The sequence below is a fragment of the Mesocricetus auratus genome, unplaced genomic scaffold (genome assembly GCF_017639785.1).
Source record: "Mesocricetus auratus isolate SY011 unplaced genomic scaffold, BCM_Maur_2.0 Super-Scaffold_100020, whole genome shotgun sequence".
NCBI classification, from domain to species: Eukaryota; Metazoa; Chordata; class Mammalia; order Rodentia; family Cricetidae; genus Mesocricetus; species Mesocricetus auratus.
The window spans coordinates 9690702-9713407 of NW_024429201.1; the positions used below are offsets into that span (position 1 = coordinate 9690702).

Sequence of the window (22706 nt, forward strand, 5' to 3'; positions counted from 1 at the left end):
AGAGACAAAAAAATGCTTGAGTCACGTGATATTTTTGTCTTGTTTTCATGGATCTGCGTTGCCTTCAAAATGACACCTTGAATGGCATCGCTGCTGTTCATACTGCTCAGCTAGTAACAGAGTATACCTCATTCAAGCACGTCAGCTGGTTATACATTCCTCCTCTCAGAATGTGCTAGAAAACACATGCTGGGTGTCTCCTAGAAAAGCCAGTTCCTCTCTTTTTTCCAAGCCTGCCACCATCTACCTCCTGTTAACCACCCACCACCAAGATTTAACAGTTCGGGAAGTTTCTGTTTTGTGATACACTGGGACAGGGATCTCATCTCTGTCCTCTGATCTCAACACCCAGAGGAAAATGGTTATGGCTTTGAGAACAAAGTGAGAGCCACCAGGCCCAATGTCCACAACTAGTTAAAACTGTAAGTCCTTTGCAAGTTCAAGAGGGCAGATAGACAGCCCATTGTTTTAGGTCTGTTTTTTGTTGTTGTTGTTTTGTTTTGTTTGGTTGCTTTTTTTTATCTAGGGCCATGTTACATGAAAGCACTATCCAAACTAAGGGGTTAGCTTTTGTCCCCTGAAGATGGTGTTCAGATTTGCCTGACTTTAGTCAGCTTATAATTCACATATTGCTCTCAGAGATTCTGTTTCTTTAAGAGCACACTGAAAAATGAGCCAGATCTTCCTTGACAATAATATTAGTTTGCTTTATAGCAGGAATTCTGATATTTTATATTATAGGATAATCATTTTAATTATTAAACGGTTCTTATTCCACATGTTTGAAGTAGGTGCTATATTTCATAAAGAGTGAGATAGTAGTATAATTATGCAACCAAGTATTTATTTTTTAAAGACTTGCTGAATGTCCAAGATCACTTCTATTTTATTTTATTTTTAGTTACATAAGTAATTACTACCTCGCTGTTTCATTTACAATATAGGAGGCTAGAAAGTCTTAGGTGACTGCTTTTCTCATTTATAATTTTTTCACCATTGAAAGTGTTAAGGAACATAGTGCATATGAAGACCAAGAAGAGAAAAATGGGACTAGAGAGATGGCTCAGTGGATATGAATTGCTATGCAAGAATGAGGACCTGAACTTGGATCCTAACACTCACATTAAAAAAAAAACAAAAGCTAGCCATGGCTAATTTCATGCCTGTAAAGCCAGTACTGTACTATGGGGGAAGGACAACAAGGGATTACTAGGTTGGCTAACCAACAGTTTAGTTTGTGATGCAGGGGGAGACACTGCCTAAGGAAATAATGCAGAGTGGAGGAGTATATGCAGATATTGTCTTGTGTCTGCTCATGTAGATATGACCTGTACATATATGTATACATTCATTGCACTCATATACACACATGTTCACACATTCACACAAACCTACAAAACAAAGAAAATTGTACTTTTGATTGAGTGGTGCATGCTTGTAATCTTAGCACTGAGAAGGCTGAGACAAAATGAGGGCTGTGAGTTCAAGGGCAGCCTGGATTACATAGTGAGACTCTACATAAGTCAATCAATAAGCAGAAAAGATAAAACGTTTGAATACATTCCTCTGAGGATACAGTGGAAATGCATAGAAATAAGATGTTTTGCCAAAATGAACTTTCTCTCTAATTTAAGATTACTATTTATTTTCTCATCTTATAAGATTTTGGGAAGTGTCTTCACTTTAGCAATGATAACTGGGACAATAGTATGCATGCCTCAGAGAATTTGTTATTTTGAAAGCTTGCAGAACAATGCAATAACACCAGCCATCATGACAACACCTCACTTTATTAAAGCCTTCTCTCATTCACTCTTTATCTTTGCCATGTTAAAGGCAATCAAAACATTAGGATTGTGACTAAATTAAAAATACAAAATATATGTCAGCTAATGTGTTAAATTGCTTAGTTTGAAGACTCAAAGCTCAAGCTTAGTTTGGATTTTGCCATTAAAAGAACTTGTTTGAATCTGTAATAAAATATAACAGTTATTAACAAAAGTAGGGGGAAAAGACTTAAAGGAGAGGAAAAAATAAAGAAGGGAAAACTTAGCTTGATGTCCACTATCCATCTCATATTTTGCTGATGCGATTCTTGCAATCTTAAACATCTGCATCAGTCTACATCAACATGGCACACTAACAATAACACCTGTGACCAGCTACAAAAGCAGAAGATTGGGCACCTAGATATTAACCATAATTGTGTGACTTTGGATTATAGTAAAAGATCTGGGCAATCATGTGTCCTAACAGAACCAAGAACAGAGCACAGATCCTGTTACAAAGATGATGGTGCTGAACCTGTTATCTCTGGTTCTCCGCCACTCCCATGCCTCAATAAATTGCTCCCCACATGGAGAGTTAGTCTAGCTCCAATTCTCAGGATATAAATAAAGCAAATAACTTAACATAGAGCTTTTCAAGCTTAGTTCATGGTGTTTCTGATGCCTCATCAATTTTATTTATAACACCCCCTCTGCCAACAGAAGTGTCCTGTAGTTCTCAGTAGTCACTAAGTAGTTAGATTCAAACAGTTTTATAAGGTTTCCCCTAACAATACCTATTCAGCACTGTACCACTTCCTGCTGTGGCAAGAGATTAGATACTGCCTCTCACATTTCCCATTCCACGTGGAATTCTATTCAGTAATTGTTTTTATCCATAAATTATTGAAAATCCAATTTTATAAAGAATGAAGCCTCAATGGGTTGCAAAATCAAAAAATTAAAGCTGTTGGTGTTACAGCTGATTGACAAATATTTCGTTTCCCTTAAAAAGTTAAACATTCCCTCACACTTGTATAATTCCCTCTGGGCCTCATTTCTCCTAGTCTCTTTACTCCAACATCCTAAGCTGGGAGAGGTCTAGAACTGGGGAATGATATTTAGGTATCTATACCTTCCTACTTCAGTTGATGAAGATGGCTTTCATTGGCAAATCAACTGACTTTAAAATGAGTATATGTGACTGCTGATCTTAGTTGTCAACTTAACTACATTTGGAATCAACTAAAAAACCAAGTTCACCTTTGAGGGATTTTCTTAATTGACTCTGGGGCACCTGTGAGTGCTTTTCTTACACTCTTGCTTGTGAGTTCATCTACCCTGCGACTGAGGCACTTATTTGCTGGTATTAGGAATTACTACTTCTTCCAGGGTAACCTGAAGACCAGAAGCTCTCTAGGACTTCCCTGAGACTCTGGCATCTGATTGTGACTGCTGAGACACCCAGTTTCCTGGATTTAACAGTTACCAGATTCTTGGCCTTTCCATTATGAGACAGCCATTTCTGGACTACCCAGAACACAGATTTTAAAGAACTCTAAGATATTTCACGTATATTTTCATTCCATCAGTTCTGCTCCTTTAGAGAACTGTGACTATATAGTGTATTAAAATCGAGAATTTATCTAAGAGAGGTCACACAAATTTCTGTAGTCTGGTGACAAATAGAATCTTTGTAATGAGCCATGTCTGTTTTGGTTTTGATTTTCCTTCTGAGACACCTCAGAAAGAGTCCGAGGCAATCCTTCTGCCTCAGCTCTGGTGCAATTCTATCCAAGCTACTTATTAGGCACAAGAGAGTTCCCAAGAACAGCAAAGTTCTAACCATATTTGTAAGGGACACAGAAACAGGAAGTCAAGTGTGACCAAGGCCTTTGTGGTAAGATGAATCCACCCATATCACTATGCCTTCAGCCCTTACTGCATATTCTAAATGCATGAACATAATGTGTAAACATGAATGAAGAATTGTCTAGTCATCTCTGGATTCTGTATGCCATGATCTGTTTAGCAGAGGTTTGGGAAAGAGATCCAGTTATCCAGGTATATTCATTTTAATCTGTTGGAAGGCCTTGCTGGCCAGAGGTCACAGTTTATCATGGCCTGGAAGCTTTTTCCAAACTGGCAGAAGTAGGAACTCCCTCCCCAGCGAGACTTCCTACTGTCTACCTGCCCTTATCTGGAGAATGTCTCTGGGCCGGGAGGGAGGAGTGACCTTATCTGAAAGCTGTCTCTATGCCTGGATGCTAGCATTATCTCTAGGGTGACTGTTGGCACAGTTTCCTTCTAGAAGCCTCCCCTGCCACACATATGGTAACTAAGACTTATACTTGGAGCTTAGATATAGGACCCTGCTGCCAAGAAGCCTTATAATAGGAGCCTGCCACTTAATGCAAATCAGGGTTTGTCCCCAGGCTCCCCAATCCTATGTATTTCCTATACTGTGGAATAAAGCTGAGATGATTCAACAAAATCATCTCCCAGAGGGCTGTCTCCATTGAACCCACAGCCATCCAACCCTGTTCCCTGCTTCTCTCTCTACCCTCGTGGACCACTGCACAGATGATCTGGAGGAAGAGGCATTAATCTAATTGGTTTGAGATGAAGCTTACAGTCAAGGGGTTACAGTTTTATGGTTAAGTGATCTTTGTCTTGTGTGGTGATTAATCTCTGAAAGGGGTACACTAAACTTAAAGGCTTCACTTTTAAAAATGAAGGGACCAGAACCTCACTCAGCCCCTGTTTTAGCAGCCATGACAGGCTCTGACACAAGGAAACTCCAGATCCCCAGGCTTCCCAGAGCCTAGGGCCAAAACGGAAACTCCAGACCCCCCTTCTAGATACTTAGTTTCTGGGAACTGTTTGGCCACAAAAGAAACCTCTTCTGTAGTGGCCAGGATATGTTTCTGAAAACTATTGGTATCTATGTGCAATAGGCTACCTGCAAGTAACAAGACAATGCCATAGAAACCACAGAATGTTCCCTCTCAGCATTGACCAATGAAAATAATTGGTACACAGGTATTTCATGCCAAAATATGACTTTGAGAAATTCTCCTAATTGTTCCCAAATGTCAACCAATCAGAAATCAACTTGTACCTACTGATGTAATCCTGTAACTTTTGTCTTTAAAACCTAGAAGTAGACAGGGAACTTCACTCCCTCTGGAGGCTGCTGTGTCACCTTGCTAGATGGGGTCCCTGTTATGGTTGAATGAACAATTAAAACCTTGCTTTTGCAGTTTAGTGGGTCTGTCTTCCTGGTGGTCTCTGGGGACTTTGCAACTTGGACACAACAATCTTGTCAAGTTGGATGAGTGTAGAATCACTTAGGACATGATTCTCTGAGAATGTCTAGGCAGACATCTCCAGGGAGGCTCACTGAGGTGGGAAGACCCATCCACACTGTGGGTTCCACCTCCAATAGCCTCATGTCCTAGATTGAACAAATGAGAGGAAGCAAGTGGGACATCAACAGTCACTCCATCCCTGCTTCCTGACAGGGAATAAAACCGGACAGGCTCCCCACACCCTCACACTACAGCAGGAGGCACTCTTTTTTTTGAGGGGGGTTCTCTGTTTAGCTTTGTAGACCAGGCTGGCCTTGAACTTTCAGAGATCCACTTGCCTTTGCCTTCTGAGTGCTGGGATTAAAGTCGTGTGCCACCACCGCCCAGCATACAGGTGGCATTCTTACTGCCATACTTTTTCTCCCATGATGGACAGCACTCTGAAAACTATGAGCCAGAATGCAGTCTCCTTCCTTTTTTCAGGGTGGGGGTGGATGGTATTTTGCCACAGCAGTGACAAAAGTAGTAAGTACGCTTTTGTCCTTGCTCATTTTCCTGTAATCTTTGCAATATAGAGCATCTTTTCACGGCTTCAAATGCTCACAACCTTGGCTCTTTGGGTAATGGACAACCCCAGAACTTGCTGTTACTGTGATACTAGTAATTTTAAACTTATTTTGAAAACCTGTGAGAAACATGGAATTATCTGTTTATTTTGCCATTCTCATGTTTCTTCATGCCACTGCAGTGGCAACCTTCATTTCCCTTGTTGTGTCTACAGTTATTTAAATGTTTTACTATTAAGTGTGATTCACATCTACTTTTTCTATATTTATTTTCTTACTATGATCATGCTAACACTGCTATGCTTCTTAGCAATGGTGTATTTGTGTGTGTGTGTGTGTGTGTGTGTGTGTTTGCATTTAGGTATGTGTGTACCTGTGGATGGACAGGCATGTGTAGGAGGCATGTACACCTGTTTATACATGTGTGTGAGGCCAGACATGGACAGGGAGTGTTTTCTTCATTGCTTCTTAATCTTACTTTGGAGTCGTGATCTCTGCCTCTTGATGGACGTGGAGTTCACTGGCATACTAGACTGACTGTTGACCTCCAGGAAATTCCCTATCTCAACATCCCACACTCTGAGATTACAGGTGTGTGTCACTGTCTCACCCACTTTTCACATGGGTGCTGAAATCTAAACTTAGGTACTTATGCTCATATTATAAGCATGTTACCAAGTCACTGTTGTGGCATTTGTAAGTAATAAATGGAGCAGAAGCTCCTGGGAATTGTCTGCCTTAAATAAGTGAATATTTATGGATTTCTGAGCATTGTTTAATCATATAGAAATGTATATATTTTCTGAGTCAGATGCATGGCAACTTTATTGTTTTTTGTATTACAAGATTTGTCGGTTTATTTTTCATCAAAATTTATAGCGTTTCATAACAATTCTGTTGGTCAAATGAGTTTTGTCTACTCACAAATACTGTTCACAATGGTATCATCAAAATAATGTTCTTTACAAATGATCAAAACTGTTACTGTGTTTTGAAAAGATGAATATTTCTGAATTTGGATCTCCTATTCACAAATAACATATTAATATCGTTATTGAAAGAACTGAAATATCAAATGAGACAGTGGATATGAAAATACTCAGAAAAGAAGCATAACATCCACACACAATTTATGTTATGACCATCACTATTGTTTTTTCTGTGTCTCAGCTACTTATTAATATTTATTTGATGATGATACGAGGATGTCATCTTGTCAAGAAGTGATTATTATCTTTATTCTCAGTTCCTAATTCATTAAACAAATATATCTGAACATAAAGAGAATTTGGTTTTTCTAAAACATTTCAGTCAAACAAACACTCTCATTGGCATTAAGGGATTTTATCTACTGAGAAGCTAGATAAGAACAATATATACAGAATCATTAAGCCTGCAAACTAGATTTTAATGATATCATTCTCCATAAAGCACAGTTGAACTGTGGAATGAAGCTAGGGATATTGAACAATCTTTACAGCATCAGTATAGGGAAGTGAAAGGAATCTGAGGTTTACACATGACCACAAAAGCTATCAAATAAAGGGAAAGCCTAGTCATGTATGTGTAGAAGATAGATGTTGTATTAAATTAAATATGAAGTCACAATTATTTTGTTTATCTAGCTTCTCATCAAGCATGAAAGGAACAGCTAGCTCATTTTTCCCAGGGAAATATGCAGAGGGACTCAGAAAACTGAGCACGTCAAGACATTATTTTCAACAATATACAGAGTTGCATCATGGTCTGATTCAACTTGTCATTTGTACATGAGTCCTCCGAGCAGATAAAGGAACTCTTGAATTGGTACAGGGTAAAATGAGGCCATTCTTGTATACGGCTTTGGAAATAAAGGCTTTTTTAGAATGTGAAATATTACCAGCTTTTCAAAAATGGAGGTGCATATTTCATCTTTCTTCACTTGAATAAGAGGTATGAGACACACACAGATTGTATGCATCAGCATCCCATTTTTTTTACTAGAATTTTAGAGAGTGAACAGTTAGCCATTAAACAGAGTGCAGTTACTGACTACACATTCTTCTCTGCCCTTTCTTTTTAATATTTTTAATTGCTTGACAGTTTCTTCATTCTTGTAACAAATTTTAGTCATTTTCATTCCCATCCCCCCCTCTCCTACTTTCTTTTTAACCAGTCTTCCTCATACTTCTATTTCTTTTTTTTTTTTTGCCTTTTAATTAATTGCCTACAGTCCCGCAGGAAGGGTTGGAGCCTCATGGTCCATTCCCCATCCATGATGAAATGTTGACAGGCCCAATCTTCTGTAGGTCTTATGCAGATAGCCATAGCTTCAGTGAGTCCATGAGTATGATGGCATCATCATGTCATGTCTAGAAGACCTCTTCTTGTCATACACCTCTTTGTCCTTTGTCCACCCTCTCCGTCAAAGTTCCATAATCCCTGGGAGGGGTGCTATGTTTTGTTGTTTCACTTTTAATGAAGTTGGACTGGATGGCTTTTATTGACTACTTGTGGGAATTCTTGGATTGAGTTAGCTGTCTATTAATCTCTCTGGTGTGTTGTTCTCTTTCTTGTTTGATCAGTTTAGCAGCCTTTCCGCACTGCATTTTAATCAAGAGTCTCACATAATTATGCTAGGTGAGCACTCTACCACTAGGGGCGACACCTTCAGCCTTATTTGTACTTTTTACTTGGAGGGATGGTCTCACTGTACTGCCAGGATGGTCCTGGACTCCTCCAAATGTACTCCTTTAATAGCTGAAACAGTCTGAGTTTACCACCATCCCACCTCAAGCTCTGAGTAGCTGAAATTACAGGTGGGTACCACCAGGCCTGAATATGCAGTAACTTTGTCTTTTTATCCTGTTTAATGGACAAGTAGCCATAATTAGCCATGAATTCTCTAAATCTTTTAACCCTTCATCTCTATATTTAAATTTCTTCTTTTACTTGTTTCTTCTTTGTCCTTCCTAAAGAATACAATCCCAGTCTCTACTACCTTTCCAGAAACTTTCTTTAGCTCAATATCCTATTTGTTTCAGTAACTCTTTTAATTTATCTATAATCACCTCCCTTCCTGGATTTTTAATTTCTAGCCTCTCAGCATTCACTGAGCTCAAGTGTTATTAATTGTAATTTTTCTCTTGAATTTATTTCTTCTTTAGTCAGTTTTAATTGTCTCACTCCCTTGTCTCATCTATTTTCTAAAAATATGCATTCACTGGCTTGGAGAACCACTTTTGATTCACTCCCAACCTATTGGATTTTTAACTCCATTAGCCGACAACTTGCTTCACTCAAATGACATCTAAACACTAGCAATTATAGAAGGTAACTGACTTTTTTATTTCTTCTAGTCCGGTGGACTGTTATTTCTCATCTTTGTTCTTCCCTTGCCAACAACTGTCAAGTTTTTTTATACTACTCTATTTAGTGTCTGGAATTATATTGTTCATTTTCTATTCCTTGTTCCTCATGTAAATACCACCATTTATTTGCTCAGTCAGAGTCACAATTATGACACTCCTTGTGTTTTTTTCTCTACAAGCTACACCCCCACACATGTGCAAACACACACATGCATGCATGCACGTGTGCATGTGCGCACCATACACACACATACACACACACACACACACACACACACACACACACACACACACACAGAGTCCTGTAGGCCTTGTGCCTCTTATGTCTGAACCAATCTTTTTGCTTGATCTAGATCTTTATCATATGTGGCCAATTTAGTTTCTGTGAAATTTGATATGAACCCTTGCCTATTTTCTCTTCACTGTCTAATCATTTCAAAATAGAAAATAATAGCCAAAATATAATAAAAATGAAACATAACCAAGGCCAAATCCAAGCCAAGAACTTCAGGGGCTCTCAGCTCCAATGAACTTAGTGTCTTCCTCCTCTCTTATTATGTTTGCTCCTCACATCCAGAGGAATGTCTTGCTTTCAATGTACCGGGGCCTCTATACTTCAAATTTTGCAAAACTCTTCCCTGAACTCATTACTTTCTTCCAATCTTCTTTGGGCAGAGAGCTATTCCTGGCCCCATGCTCTGCATGTATGTAGTGCTTTGTAAAATCACAAGGGTGGTACTCATATTTTATTACATATTGTTTAATACCAGCCTTTCCTTCCCCACAGACTAACAGTTCAAGGAACATCCTCACTGTGCTTGAATGAATAAACACTCTATGAGTATTTTTAAAACATATAGAAGAAGGAAAAGAATAACACAGAATTAGGCCCACTAGCAAAGGGAAGTTATTCAAGTAGAATAGTCATCAGTAACATGACTGCCGGGAGAAGTAGGGACAAAGAACTAAAGGTTATAAACTGAGCAAAGTCCATCTTCATTTCTAGAAGCCCATTTGGGGATGTCACTTGGTCTATTGCCTTGGTGATCATTTAAGGTATCAAGAATAACGCTAGACCCACAGGGGTCCTATATGATGACCTGTCAGTAGGTTCAGAGATAGTGTCCTTAGAAGATGTTCCATGTAGCAGGTAAATGTTTAGATCCAGAAGAGAGAGAAGGCTAATTGTATCCATTGCCAAACACGACAATGCATATGTGGAATGAGACGGAAGCTATTCGGGAGTTTCCTCAATGTGGAAAGAATACTGACAGTATAGGAAGTGTGCAAATAAAATGTGCTGGAGAAATGAGTTGGTAATCCCCATATTATCCACTAACCTGTTAGTTTTAATTAATTTATAATCTCTGCCATGGCTTAAATGGACTCAAGTATAATATTGCCTCTGGTGATTTATATTCAAAACCTGGTTTAATGTGTACAAAACGCCTGAACAATATTGCCAGTTTCACATCTGTACCCATATCAATTAAGATATAGTCAAGATACTGTCCATGCTAAAATCATAGGGGTTGTCAACCCAAGTTTAAGGCATTTTTAAAAAATATTAGTAAATTCACATGTGGTTGAGTATCTAAAACACACAAATATTACATAAATATAAACTGATATTTTAAGGGTAATTTCCTATTAAATGTCTAACTCTACTTTACCCAAACAATATATTTTCTGAGAAAATGTTTGTCCCCTTAATCAAGTGTTACAATTCACTCAAGTTAAATCTACTATTCATCTTCTCTTTGGATAATTTTATTCACTTTCAACATCAAGGGAGGGGGATACAGTTGTATGAAATCATCCTTTATGACATCATCCAAGCAGAGATGTATTTGCTAAAATCTAAGTTCTTCTGCCTTTTCTGCCCACCCTTATACTCACATATCGCTGGCAATCGAGGAGTTCCTGGACATAGACTTTGGAGAGAGGTCATAATCACTGTCAGATCGATACAAGAAGGACTCCCGGCGTTGACTGTGGACAAAGTTTGCTTGGAGAATTAGCCCAGATCCTGGGCTGGTCATGGGATCCAAGGGACTCCGTCCCGCTGATGTGCCATTGTCCACATCGAAACTGTGAACAGAGCAAAAAGATTTATGTTGGTGTGTGTACTGGCATGCTAGGTCTCAGCAAAGGAGTCAGCTTGATTTGGGGAATGATGGGACGCTTCTTCTTAGTAAAAATTCTTCATAGTAAAAATTCCAACATTGAACTAGAGCTGTAGCTTAGTGGTAGCATGTTTCCATTGTCTAACACCCTGAGTTTGAATCCTAGCACTGCAAACAAACAAACAAACCCACAACTTTAATCTTCACATTGGTTTTACATTCTCATTTTCCTTGAATTTTGACAATCACAAGGCATAAATCTTTTAAAACCTAATTTCAATAAAAAGTCATTCTGCAAAAGTAGTTGTGAACACAGAATTCCTGTTTTGAAAAGAACAAATTAATAGTACTCTAGTAAATACTTGGTTGAACAAATGCTGCTGTATAATGTCACAATTCATCTGAACCTGGGCTTCTTTTCCTTCTCACACTACACCTTTTCATTCACTAATTTCTCCAATCTCCACTGTGACTGTGCAGCAGCCTTTACAGTCATCTCTTGAATCCATTTTCCTCTTTTTGCCTAGTATCTTTATCTTCTTAAAATGCAAATATGACCGACTGTAACATCCTTCAGTTGAAACTCTTCATCAATTCACTTTGCCTTCAGAATCAAGTATACAAACTCCTTGGTTAGACTGAAGGTCTTGGACATCTCTCAATTGCAAACAACCATCTGCACAGCCCAAGGTATACCTCAGACTATCAGGCACTTGGCATTCAACTCACAGTGAACTGGCACCCCCTCTCTCTGGCTGGTACTTCTTGAGTTGCTTTCCTGATTATCCACCTTACCTCTCCTTTGCTAAGACAACTGGCATTCATTCTTCAGAAGTTAACTTTTATCTGAAAGTTTTCTGGAGCTCTCAGAGATATGTGGAGTGCTACCTTTATGCTACCAAAGTCACTGGCCTCTTCCTTGAAAATTAACTGAAAATGTTTGCCACATTGTCTTAATTTCTAGATGTTGAGCTCTCACAAAATGGTCTCTGGAATATCTCAGCACTTCAAGTGCTCTTTCAAAACCTTTATTTGATGGGTCAAGAACCTATGACTAGACAGGTCATAGACTCAAAGAGAAAACATGTTACTCTTATGATGCTAAATGAATATAGCATTAACTCTCATTATGCCCATAGATTAATGCATTTCCTGTCTTCCACCTAGGACCTTTTATTTGCAACAAATGGTGATTGACACTGAGACTTACCACTGGCCAAGGGGTAAAACAGTAAGAGACTCTAAAATTCCCAACCCTAAATGGAACATATGTACTGTATTCCCTCATCCAAAGAGTCACTACTGAGGGCAGACGTGGAAAGAGTCTAAGAGGCAACAGTAGTAGATGACTGTAAGAAAGTGTTTTCTGAATATAACAGTGTAGCTGCAAAATGAATTCACAGCTGTTGCCCAAGATAGACAAAACCCAGAATGTAGCAGGCACTTGGACACACAGTCTCACTCCTAGTTGAGGAGCAATTATTGTCAGTTGCTAGCTGCAGGGAGAGAGAGGGTCAGTTTGCTCTAAGAGTGTAACTCCTAATAAATTTACCATGCTCAATGGAAGGCCACACTATCTAAGAATATTTGGGCAGAACGTATTGCCCTTCATTTGGGGAGATATAAAGTTGGGTGGGAAAGGAAGAAGGTGTGGATCTGGGAAAAGTCGAGGAAGGGAGGGAGAATATGATCAAAACACATTATACCAAATTCCCAAAGAACACATATATGGATGCACATGATAAAATCCTTTACTGGAGCTAGAAGCACAGATGAATGGTAGAATGTTTGACCCATATACATTAGGCCCTGTGTTCAACATCTATCAGCACAACAAAGAACAGCAAAACCTCTTTACTAAGTGGGGTAAATGAATATAGAAAGAATGAAATACATTGAGTTCAATACAGATTTGTAAAGTCAGAGAACAAAAAGTAGACACATATAACAGCTTTCAATGTGATAATCTTTATAACCCAGCCAAGTTTTCCCAAGCAAACTTTTCTAGTGAAATATCAACAATCATCAAATTCAACTCTCATGTGTTCTTGAAGGAAAGAGAGTGACAGCATAGGATAGGCCAGGGGATATGCAGTTAACAGAAATCACTGAGTGCACAAATGAATTCAAATTAAACTGTTATCAACATTCCTCATTAGAACCTATAGCTCAACAGTAAGTCCTGGCATACACACGCAATGCTCTGGGGGTAAATTTTCAACACGTTCATGTACACCCCCCCCCCACACACGTATTCAACTAATGGCCCTACAACATTTTTATTGTCTTTCTTTGGGTTATGTCCCAAGTTTCCCAAGTAAGCCAACTTGGGGGGGAGCAGTGAATCATTGATCACACACGCACCTCTGGTGAAGCAACACCAAAATCAACCTTCAAGCCCAAAGGAAAAGAGAGACCATTATAATGTATTTCATTCAGTCAAAAAACTCTTTTACAACTTAAATTTTGCGTGTGTGTATGTAATCATAAGTGCAGTATATATACATGTTTGTCTATGTGCGCATGTGTGCAGGCCAAAGGTTGATGCTGTCTCCATCAATTGCTCTCAATCTTATTTTTGAGATAGATTCTTTTATATAAGTTGGAGTTTTACTCACCAAAGATGGGATTATAGAGATGTGCTACCCATGACAGGCTTTTAATTTGCAAGCGGAGTTATGAAGTCAGGTCCTCATGCTTGTGTGGCAAGGATTTTAGCAAATGAACCATCTCCCCAACCCTTAAGTTTTCTTAGAACTGTGTCATTTTATAAATATATTCATATGGTTCTGTGGAGACATTGGTGGGTTATTTAATTAAACATTCACTTTATAGACAAAGATGACAGGTTCTAGAAAAACTGATTGGTCAAAGTCACCGAGCTAAGACTTAATGATCTGTTGTTTCTGAAGTCCTCCCTGACAGAGTGCATGATTCCATGAGGCACAAATACGTGTCAGTAGCTGTGGGCTAAATGAGAGGCTTCTGACTCACCTGGGTAGGGTCATTGTTTTGCAGGCACTTGGGCTATCCCCAGGAAAGCCTAGGAAGGCAGGGTATTTTTAACCTTTGAAGAGGGATACCAGAGGTATTTGGGGACATTCTTCTTGAATGTTATTCATTAAATAAGCATTTATTAAACATTTATTATGAGTATACTGTGATTAAAATTATAAAAGCAATAGTATTAACTCAGGTGGAGATACTGTGACATTTTCATAGAGGAGTAACTAAAGTAGCCCTTTAGTGCTACTCAACACACATTTGGAAGCCACCATTCAGAAGGATAGGGAGAAATGGGAGTAGATTTCGCTTTAAGGAGACAGGGGACTCGCGATGGAAATTCTCCATGAAGCATCTGTGCTTGCTTCCCCTTATGATCTAGCAGGATGATGTCAGGGTTAAGTGAAACAGAAGGAAGGCTCTAGCTACACATTCTGCATGAACAATAAAGGAGATAGGAGACTGTGGATTTTGAACTTACTTTTTCTTTGTTGAAGCAATGCTAACTGAATCACCAAAAACGATTAATTTACATTTTTAAATGTAGATGTAATATAACACTTTGTCCACTAGATGGAGATAATGTTCTTAACTATGGAGAACTTCTTTTAAAGTGAAGGCCTAAATTACTTACTAAGACACACAAAAATCTCATAAATATTACCTAAAAAGAATGCCTCAAATCTATCAAACTGTTTATAAATGTCGATTAAAAGTTAGATTAATCTAAGAAACATTTGTGCTAGTTTTACTTTTAAATTAACTCATTTTCTTGTTTTTTATAGTGTTCAGATGGTTTATAACTTACAGGTTCAAATGACCTTCCAACCTCTGACCCTACAGCAGCTGGGACCGAAGGCACATACCACACAAGCATGCATGGCTAAGAATTTGCTGCCAAGATGGAGCTCTAAACAGTAGCTGATGTCCTATTGGATTTTTACTCAAAAAAAACAAAAACAAAAACAAAACCCCGGAAGACATCACTGAACACATGTTACGCTGGGCAAAGTACCGTGAATATCAACGACAGGCTGGGGAAGCCTTCTAAGTTTGGGAACACGAATTTTCTCAGAAAACAGTTTGATTTTGGAGGCAGGCATTTGGTCTGAAGTCATCTGCATGCTCGATTTCTATCATAGTAAGTGCTTCTATAATCAAAAATCATTACCAAGAAACAGCAATATTATAATAACAAGTTCAAAGTGTTAACGAGCATCGGTCATGGTGAATGACCTTGTAGAAAGAGATTTTGTTCAGTGAAGAGTTTAGGCTTGCAGTTCGTCTCTGTCCTTAGATTAATTCTGGGGTAAATACAGATACATGGAATGCAGCACTTCACAACAGGGCATTAAATTCCAGGTAAGGGAGCAAAACAAGAGGCAATTGTGGAATGAAGGACGAACAGGAAGCACCAGTTACAAATAGCCTGAAAATAATAAAAAGCACTGTGCTGTCCGAATATGTCAAGAGGCAACGCATGTGAAGGGGGCTGAATGCATGGAAGGAGTAAAAGGTCCAGGCAGAGTTGGGGGTAGCAGGGGCAGAGGATGCCCAGCCCACGTGAAGCAAACCGAGAAAAGGCGAATGTGAGTCAAACAGGATGCAGCGTTGGGTTGCGTCTATGGGCTAGCACTGAAGAGCGACGAGGCTATGTAAGTGACAGCATCATATGGTACCAGTAACAGGTAGGCTGGGTGGCCCATGTCGGCAGCAGCTTGCAGTAAAGAGAGATGTGGAAAGGACACAGAGCCCGTTTAACAGCTATCACCCAGGAGTGAGGTGTGGACGACTGTTTACTTTCCAGTTGCCTACATTCATATGGCTTGGTTCGTGAAAATAAATGCGTCGTTTCTGCCGGGCGGTGGTGGCGCACGCCTTTAATCCCAGCACTCGGGAGACAGAGGCAGGCGGATCTCTGAGTTCGAGGCCGGGCTGGACAGACAGCCTCCAAAACAATACAGAGAAACCCTGTCTCGTAAAAAACCAAAAAAAAAAGAAAAAAAGGAAAAAAAGAAAAAGAAAAAAAAAGCGTCGTTTCTGCAGTGACTAGAGGAGAAAAAGCTACAAGAAATAAAGAACCTAAGGACTAGGAAGGACTTCCTCCTATGAATGAAAGGCACCTTGACTAAGTCCTTCAAATGTAAGAAGGAGGGGGACACCTTCAGAGAGGTCTTGCTCAGTAAACAGAACAGAACACACTCCCTGTTTCACACAGCAGGGCTGAAAATCGGCTGGGCATCAGACCACTTATTACTGGCTTAACTTTCTGAAAATTAGCTTTTTCACCTGAGAGCTAATTTGAAATAGAAACGGCTTCAGATGAGCTACTCAGTTTTGGAACATGGCCTCACTGACAGTCCTCAGTATTAAACCCAGAATGTGGTGTGGGGGAGAGTCTTTATTCAGTTGTTGGTGTCAAAGAGATGGGTAGTGCCTCTTCTAAGCACCCCCACCCGTACCCCCCACCCGTTTACACATAGGCCTGGTGATTTCTCTGCAGACTCAGTGCCAGTCAGGGGGAGTCCAAGGCAGAGTATTACCTGAAGCTAGGGGAAGTGGCAAAATAATTGAGGAGAGGGAAAATACCTAACTATAATAATGACAATGACAGTACAGATTTTGGAGGATACCCCCATGTGCTCCACACTCTGCTTTCTGGCAGCATCTCATTACGTCTTCACCCTTGGAAGTGGCCTCTGTGTTTCCTATTTAACCAAAAGGAGTTCTGAAGCCTAGGAAAGCTTCTCTATAATAAGCAACATGCTCGGAGCTATTCCCACGAGTCTGTTTTAAACCCAAACTGACTCTAGAGCCTGGGACTGTGTTTATGTATTTTAAAGTGTCCTATGACTGTAAGAAAACAGAACACTTCTTTGCATCCTTATTAGGGTGGACCTTTCAGCATTAACTCTTTGAAAGTGATACCCTGATAATTCATAGATCACACACACCAGAGTTTATTCTGCACATTAGCTGGTTGCTCTTCCAGAGGTCCTGAGTTCAATTCCCAGCAACCACATGATGGCTCACAACCATCCATAATGAGATCTGGTACCCCCTTCTGGCCTGCAGGGTTACATGCAGACAGACACTGTATATATATAATAAATAAAGAAATCTAAAAAAATGAAATTTGCTAAATCCTCATTTTTCTGATTTTGAACACAATAGTAAGGTATACAGCAGTTTCTTCTACAGTCTACTTGGAGGATTTCTTTGCAGAGTCTGAGGACTGTTTTGTAATTATGGGACTGCTTGGAGGTTTGTGAAAAGTCTTAGCTTATGGAAGACAGTGAGGTGCCATGCTGTCCCATGTATCTGATTCCCTCAATACAGTGCAGGTATGCACACTTCTCATAGGAGCTGGCTTTCACCAGCAGATGGTTACAGGAAAGTGATGAGACAGCTGCATTGGTCCCTCAGAGGGGACAGTAAGAGTCAGGACCTGTTGACCTGATGCATTCAGAGCTCTTGAATGTTGTATGTGGTAGGCAATCTCTTTCTGTGGAGCTTTCCTTCCTCAAGAGATAGACAGAAATCAGACAACTGGTCAACCAACAGAACTGCTCCTAGATCTTTCCAGTCTTTCATTCTAATGCGATGGATGGTAATGAAATCTGTATCTAAATTCCATCCATACTGTCCCCATACTTCCTGTCTACTAATCTTGTAACTGTTTGTCTGCTCATTGCTCATCATTTTTGGCCTGAAGGTAGACTCAGATGTTCTGATGGGAAGTATTTTGATTCTTGACCACCATGTGGTCTCTCTCCTGAGCCAGAGTCCTGCTTCTTTCCCTGGGTAAATGGATCGTTTCATTTACTCTAGCCCTTAGGATCCTCTACTCAATACATACTGCAGGTTTTCAGCCTGAAGGACAAGGCACAATGAGGACTATGCCAACTAATTTTCTGGGAGTCCATGTCAACATGAGTCCCCAGACTAAGCATTCTGTTCAGGGCTTCCTAGGAAGACCCAGCTGAATGTTCATGGGAACCTTTGGACTCCCAACTGAAGCCCGGAGCAGCGATACAGTGCTTCTGACTTGGTATGCTGAGAATGACAGTGTTTGCACTGAGCAGGTCTTTGACTCCACATTGTAAGGTGAAGGGATCCTAAGGGATTTAAATTAGAAAACCAGGATTAAATTTCGAATCTTGCTTCTGTCACTTATTGGTTAGGTACTCTTGACTAAGTCATATACCTCCTTAAACTCCACTTCCTGATAAAGAAAACAGGCAGCTCTGGAGCTGTTGTGAGCACTAGAAGAGAAGCTGTTAAGAAGCCTTTACCACATTGGCAGCTAGTATGTGCCCAGTATAACCAGAGGTCATTGTTTTAGTTTGCTTAATCTTTATCTTCCACTGACATCATTCACCAAGATCACTGTTTTTATCTGAGTCACTCTCTGTGTCTAAACACAACACTCTGAGAAGAATCCAAATGGACACATGAGGGAGGAAGGGACATAAGAGACAGATGGGGAAATGCACTGCGGCCATCAATGAGGTGTCAGATGCTGAGCCAGTTTTGCTCTCACAGCCTCAGTTGCTTTGAGGGCCTCCACCCTCACTATAATACTGGTGTGATGACATCCTGGGAGGGAAGGGCTGGAGACTGTTTTCTCTAGACACTCTTCACCAAGGAGAAAGAAGTTTCCTGCTGGGAAACATGAAGGGCAGAGATCCCAACAACTCTGCCAAGGCTGAACTGAATATAATGGGTAGAAACAATTTAGTCCTCTAACTCCAGACACAGGATATGCCTGGAGGCAGTTACATTGTTCTTAGTTTCTATGCCTAATGCCGCAGGGGTACAGCATCTTTTGCTATTGGCTATCCAATGGGTCCATTTGGTATTTCACCACTGGGGAGGATAAGGAAAGCTGACCCTCAAGTGTAAGGACATCTGGATGATGATTAAAATTTTCTCTTCATATCAAATATTTTGCTCCTAGAACCCACATAAAGGGGAAAGGAAAACTCTGATGTCACACAGTTGTACTTTACATCACACACACACACACACACACACACATACACACTCACAGAGAGAGATAGAGAGAGAGAGAGAGAGAGAGAGAGAGAGAAGAGAGAGAGAGAGAGCACAAGAAAGACAGAGTCAGAGACAGAGAGAAAGACAGAAAAAAATCATCAAGTAAATTTTATTATGTTATCACATATGGTCATCATGAACAAAAGTCAAACACTGACAATAAATACTTATTTTTGAGTGAAATGATATTTGATAGTTTACTAGTAAATGTATCAGGCGATCTCAGAAAATAATAGTCATTTATGGCTTGTCAGTGACAGCCTCACATAACAGACAATGAAGGGATATAAGATGAAGATGATAGCTGGAGTTTGATAAAAGAGAAAATAAGCTTGTGCATTTTGGTCAAATAATATGACAAGATTCCACTTTCATGAGATACTTATTAGACTAGTGTGGTGGACTAAATATTCATACCTGGAAACTGTCATTTACAAAATAACTGTGCTTGAAGGTAAGGTGTGCACAGGGGTGACAGCAGGTAAATGAGTTCACAAGGGTAGAGCCTTAATCCAATAAGCCTCCACAAACTTACCTCTGAACCCCAAATATGTGCTGTGTATGACATGAGGGCACCCATACTCACAGCACATCACACATATATACAGTATTATTTTAAGTCAGCTTTGGCTATCCAGGCTCTTTCATGGTTCCTTTTGATGCTTGGGATGGTTTTTTCACTTCAATGAAAAATGTCCTTGGAATTTTGGTGGGCATTGCAGACAAATGGTTAGTTACAGTGGGTAGTACAGACACAATATAGGCCTTCTAATGCACAGACAAGCACAAGCAAGGAGAACAGAGACAGACAAGAGCAGTTTCATCTACTAATCTTCTGCACAGCAAAGGAAATAAGCAAAGGCATGAAAAAAGCAACCTACAGGTGGATGGGAGTATTTTCCAGCCACACTTCTAATAAATGGTTGATGTCCATAATACATATGCAACTCCTGTATGATAAGAGCAAAAATAAGTTAAAATAATAGTACTTCTCCAAATTAAAAACATCCAATGAAAGAAGCAGACATTTCTCAAAGAAAGCCAAACAGCCAACATATACATGAAAAGGTGTTCATTATCACTAATCATCAGCAAAATGAAAATGAAAATCACAGACTTCATTATGCTAGTTAGCACAACTGAAACACACACACACACACACACACACACACACACACACACACAGGTGACATCACACCAAACTTAGAACCTGTTTTACACTGTTGGTGGGATTACAAAATGATGTGATTGCTATGAAAAATAGCATCCAATTCAATTTCCAGATCTTTACCCGTAAGTACAGAGATTAGAGCAACAGAGAGATAACTTCATGTCCATGTTCACCACAGCAACCAAGGTGTGGACATCGCCAAACTGTCCTCTGAGGGGGCGACACATAAACAAAGAATGGCACACCCCGTTGTGCAGGGCACTAATACTGAACCCTAAACAAATAGAAAAGCCTGCCATATTTTAGGACATGAATGAAAATTAACAAGATTAAGATAGTGAAACATGTCAGTCACAAAAGGACAAATACTACATGGTGACAGACCCAAACTCGGAGAAGAAAAGACCAAAGGGATATCAGGGCTTGGGGAAGGGAAATGTTGAATCAAATTACTCTTCTGTTACTATGAAGTATCAGTACCTCACATGAACAAATGCTAGATACCTAATGCGTACCACAGCAGCCATGATGGAGTGTGTGTTGAAACACTTCACAGGGTAGTTTTCAAGCCATGTGTTTTTGTTTTACCACAATGAAAAAAATCAAACAAGGCTCTCAAATGAGCCTAACATGAGACTGATATGCTGTAACAGGAAAATCAAAGCCTACATTAGAGAGGCCTGCGTTTGCATCAGTTACCTACAACTGACCCAAGCCATGTAACTATACACATCTTCAATCAGCAGGTATGCCCATCACAGCAAGGAGAAGCAGAGGTGACTATTGCTGAACTTGTTGGCAGGTCCTGATCTAACTGACCAGGCCCTCATAGCCACTGGGATTGAGAGGGAAGTAGGGAAGTGTGCATTCCTTTTCTCAACTCTGAGCAAAAGCCTGCCTGTAGCTGCAGGAAGACACTAGTCTCCAGACTGGCTGTACCTGAGGGTCAGAAACAGTCCTGGGAGGACTGACTCAGTTTCCCTCTGTTTTTTCTGGTTCTATCAGGCTTTCTCTATTACCACATTTCCCAGACAGATCTTTCAGACTCCAACAGGCAAAGAGGAGGTAGAGAATGTCCCTGTCTTTGTGCTGCTTCTTTTTTTCTGTAATATAGAACAAACTAAAATTGCTTTAAGAAGTTTGCACGGGAACACAGATATTTTTGTGGCATGCCCCCGCTTCTTCCCACACCTTCACGCTTATTCGTCAAGTTGCAGACAGAATAATCCTGCTAAAATGATAATCAGGTCCCTGCAAAATTCCCGCTCACCAGTCCCCATGTCCTTGCAGCCTCTGCACTTTCATGATGGTCGCTGTGCATTTTCTGCGTTGAAGTGTGTGTGTCCTTCCTCGGGGCTTTTTGTGCATCTGCGCAGTTCCTACCCAGAAAATGTTTTCCCAGGTCATTAGTGCAGTTTTACCATTGGGAGAATTTAACTCCTAGTGAGCTAGCCTCATACTGTCTTATGTAAAATAGCCACCCTAGGCTGAGTCTTCGCCATTTCTTTCTCTCGTTGTCTCTCCACCAGCCTCTGCTAAACTAATTTTTATTTACAATCCTTTCCTTCCCACTAGGATGCATGTTGCACATGTGCAGATATTTTAAATCTGTTTTCTTTATTAGTGTATCAATATCACCTACAACTGTTAACACTTGCTCAATTAACAAAATAGTGTCTATAAACACCTTTAGCTACAGCACTGCTGTCTACTGGTTATCCACTGTGATTATCTATGTGGCCCTCTATTCAAATAAATGTTACTACTGTTGTCTAAATTTGATTAGTAATTGGCCTTTTGTTTAAGGAAATGAAATTGAACATTCCACTTAAAGAAATGATCTGGGAAGGAACTTCATAGGTTAGAGTCTTAAAGAACATTTTAGTCAGGAATATTTTTGTGTATCTTCAAGTCTGACCAATAATCAGCCACACAATCAGGAGGTGTCCAGGTTTTGTGGCTCATACAATTGAGAGAGCAAACTTTGAAAAAAAAAGTACCATCACCACCACCACCACCACCACCAAACCCTTAAGTTGGTCAAACTACACAAAAAATCTGTAGTATGTAGTACCTCCTTCTAGAACCAGGAAGGAACTAAGGAAAGCAGCAAGCAGGAACCTAGGACCTGGTCTTTGTGGCTCCACACAAACAGGGATCCCCGGCAGGAAAGAAATGACATGACCCAAATGGTACAGCACCGTTTTCTCTAACAGCTAAGGGAGAACCCGCATCTTTCTTTGGATCTAGTGCACTTCTGCCAGGGGTTCCTCCAGCGATGATTGTTGCCTCTTTCTGAAGACTCTTTGGGTGATCCCACCAAATTAATCCTTTTGAATGTCTGAGGAGAGTCAT

General features: G+C 40.0%; 1 protein-coding gene across 8 annotated transcripts in view; it reads right to left on the reverse strand.

The window, feature by feature from the left end:
- The window catches only part of Pde4d (phosphodiesterase 4D), a 1369715-nt gene that overhangs the window by 181661 nt on the left and 1165348 nt on the right, over positions 1–22706 (reverse strand). For all 8 annotated transcript variants that reach the window (XM_040728825.1, XM_040728824.1, XM_005065549.4 and 5 more), the window contains one exon: positions 10893–11084. In XM_040728825.1, the coding sequence (XP_040584759.1) occupies positions 10893–11084 (192 nt within the window). The remainder of the gene's footprint in view (positions 1–10892; positions 11085–22706) is intronic.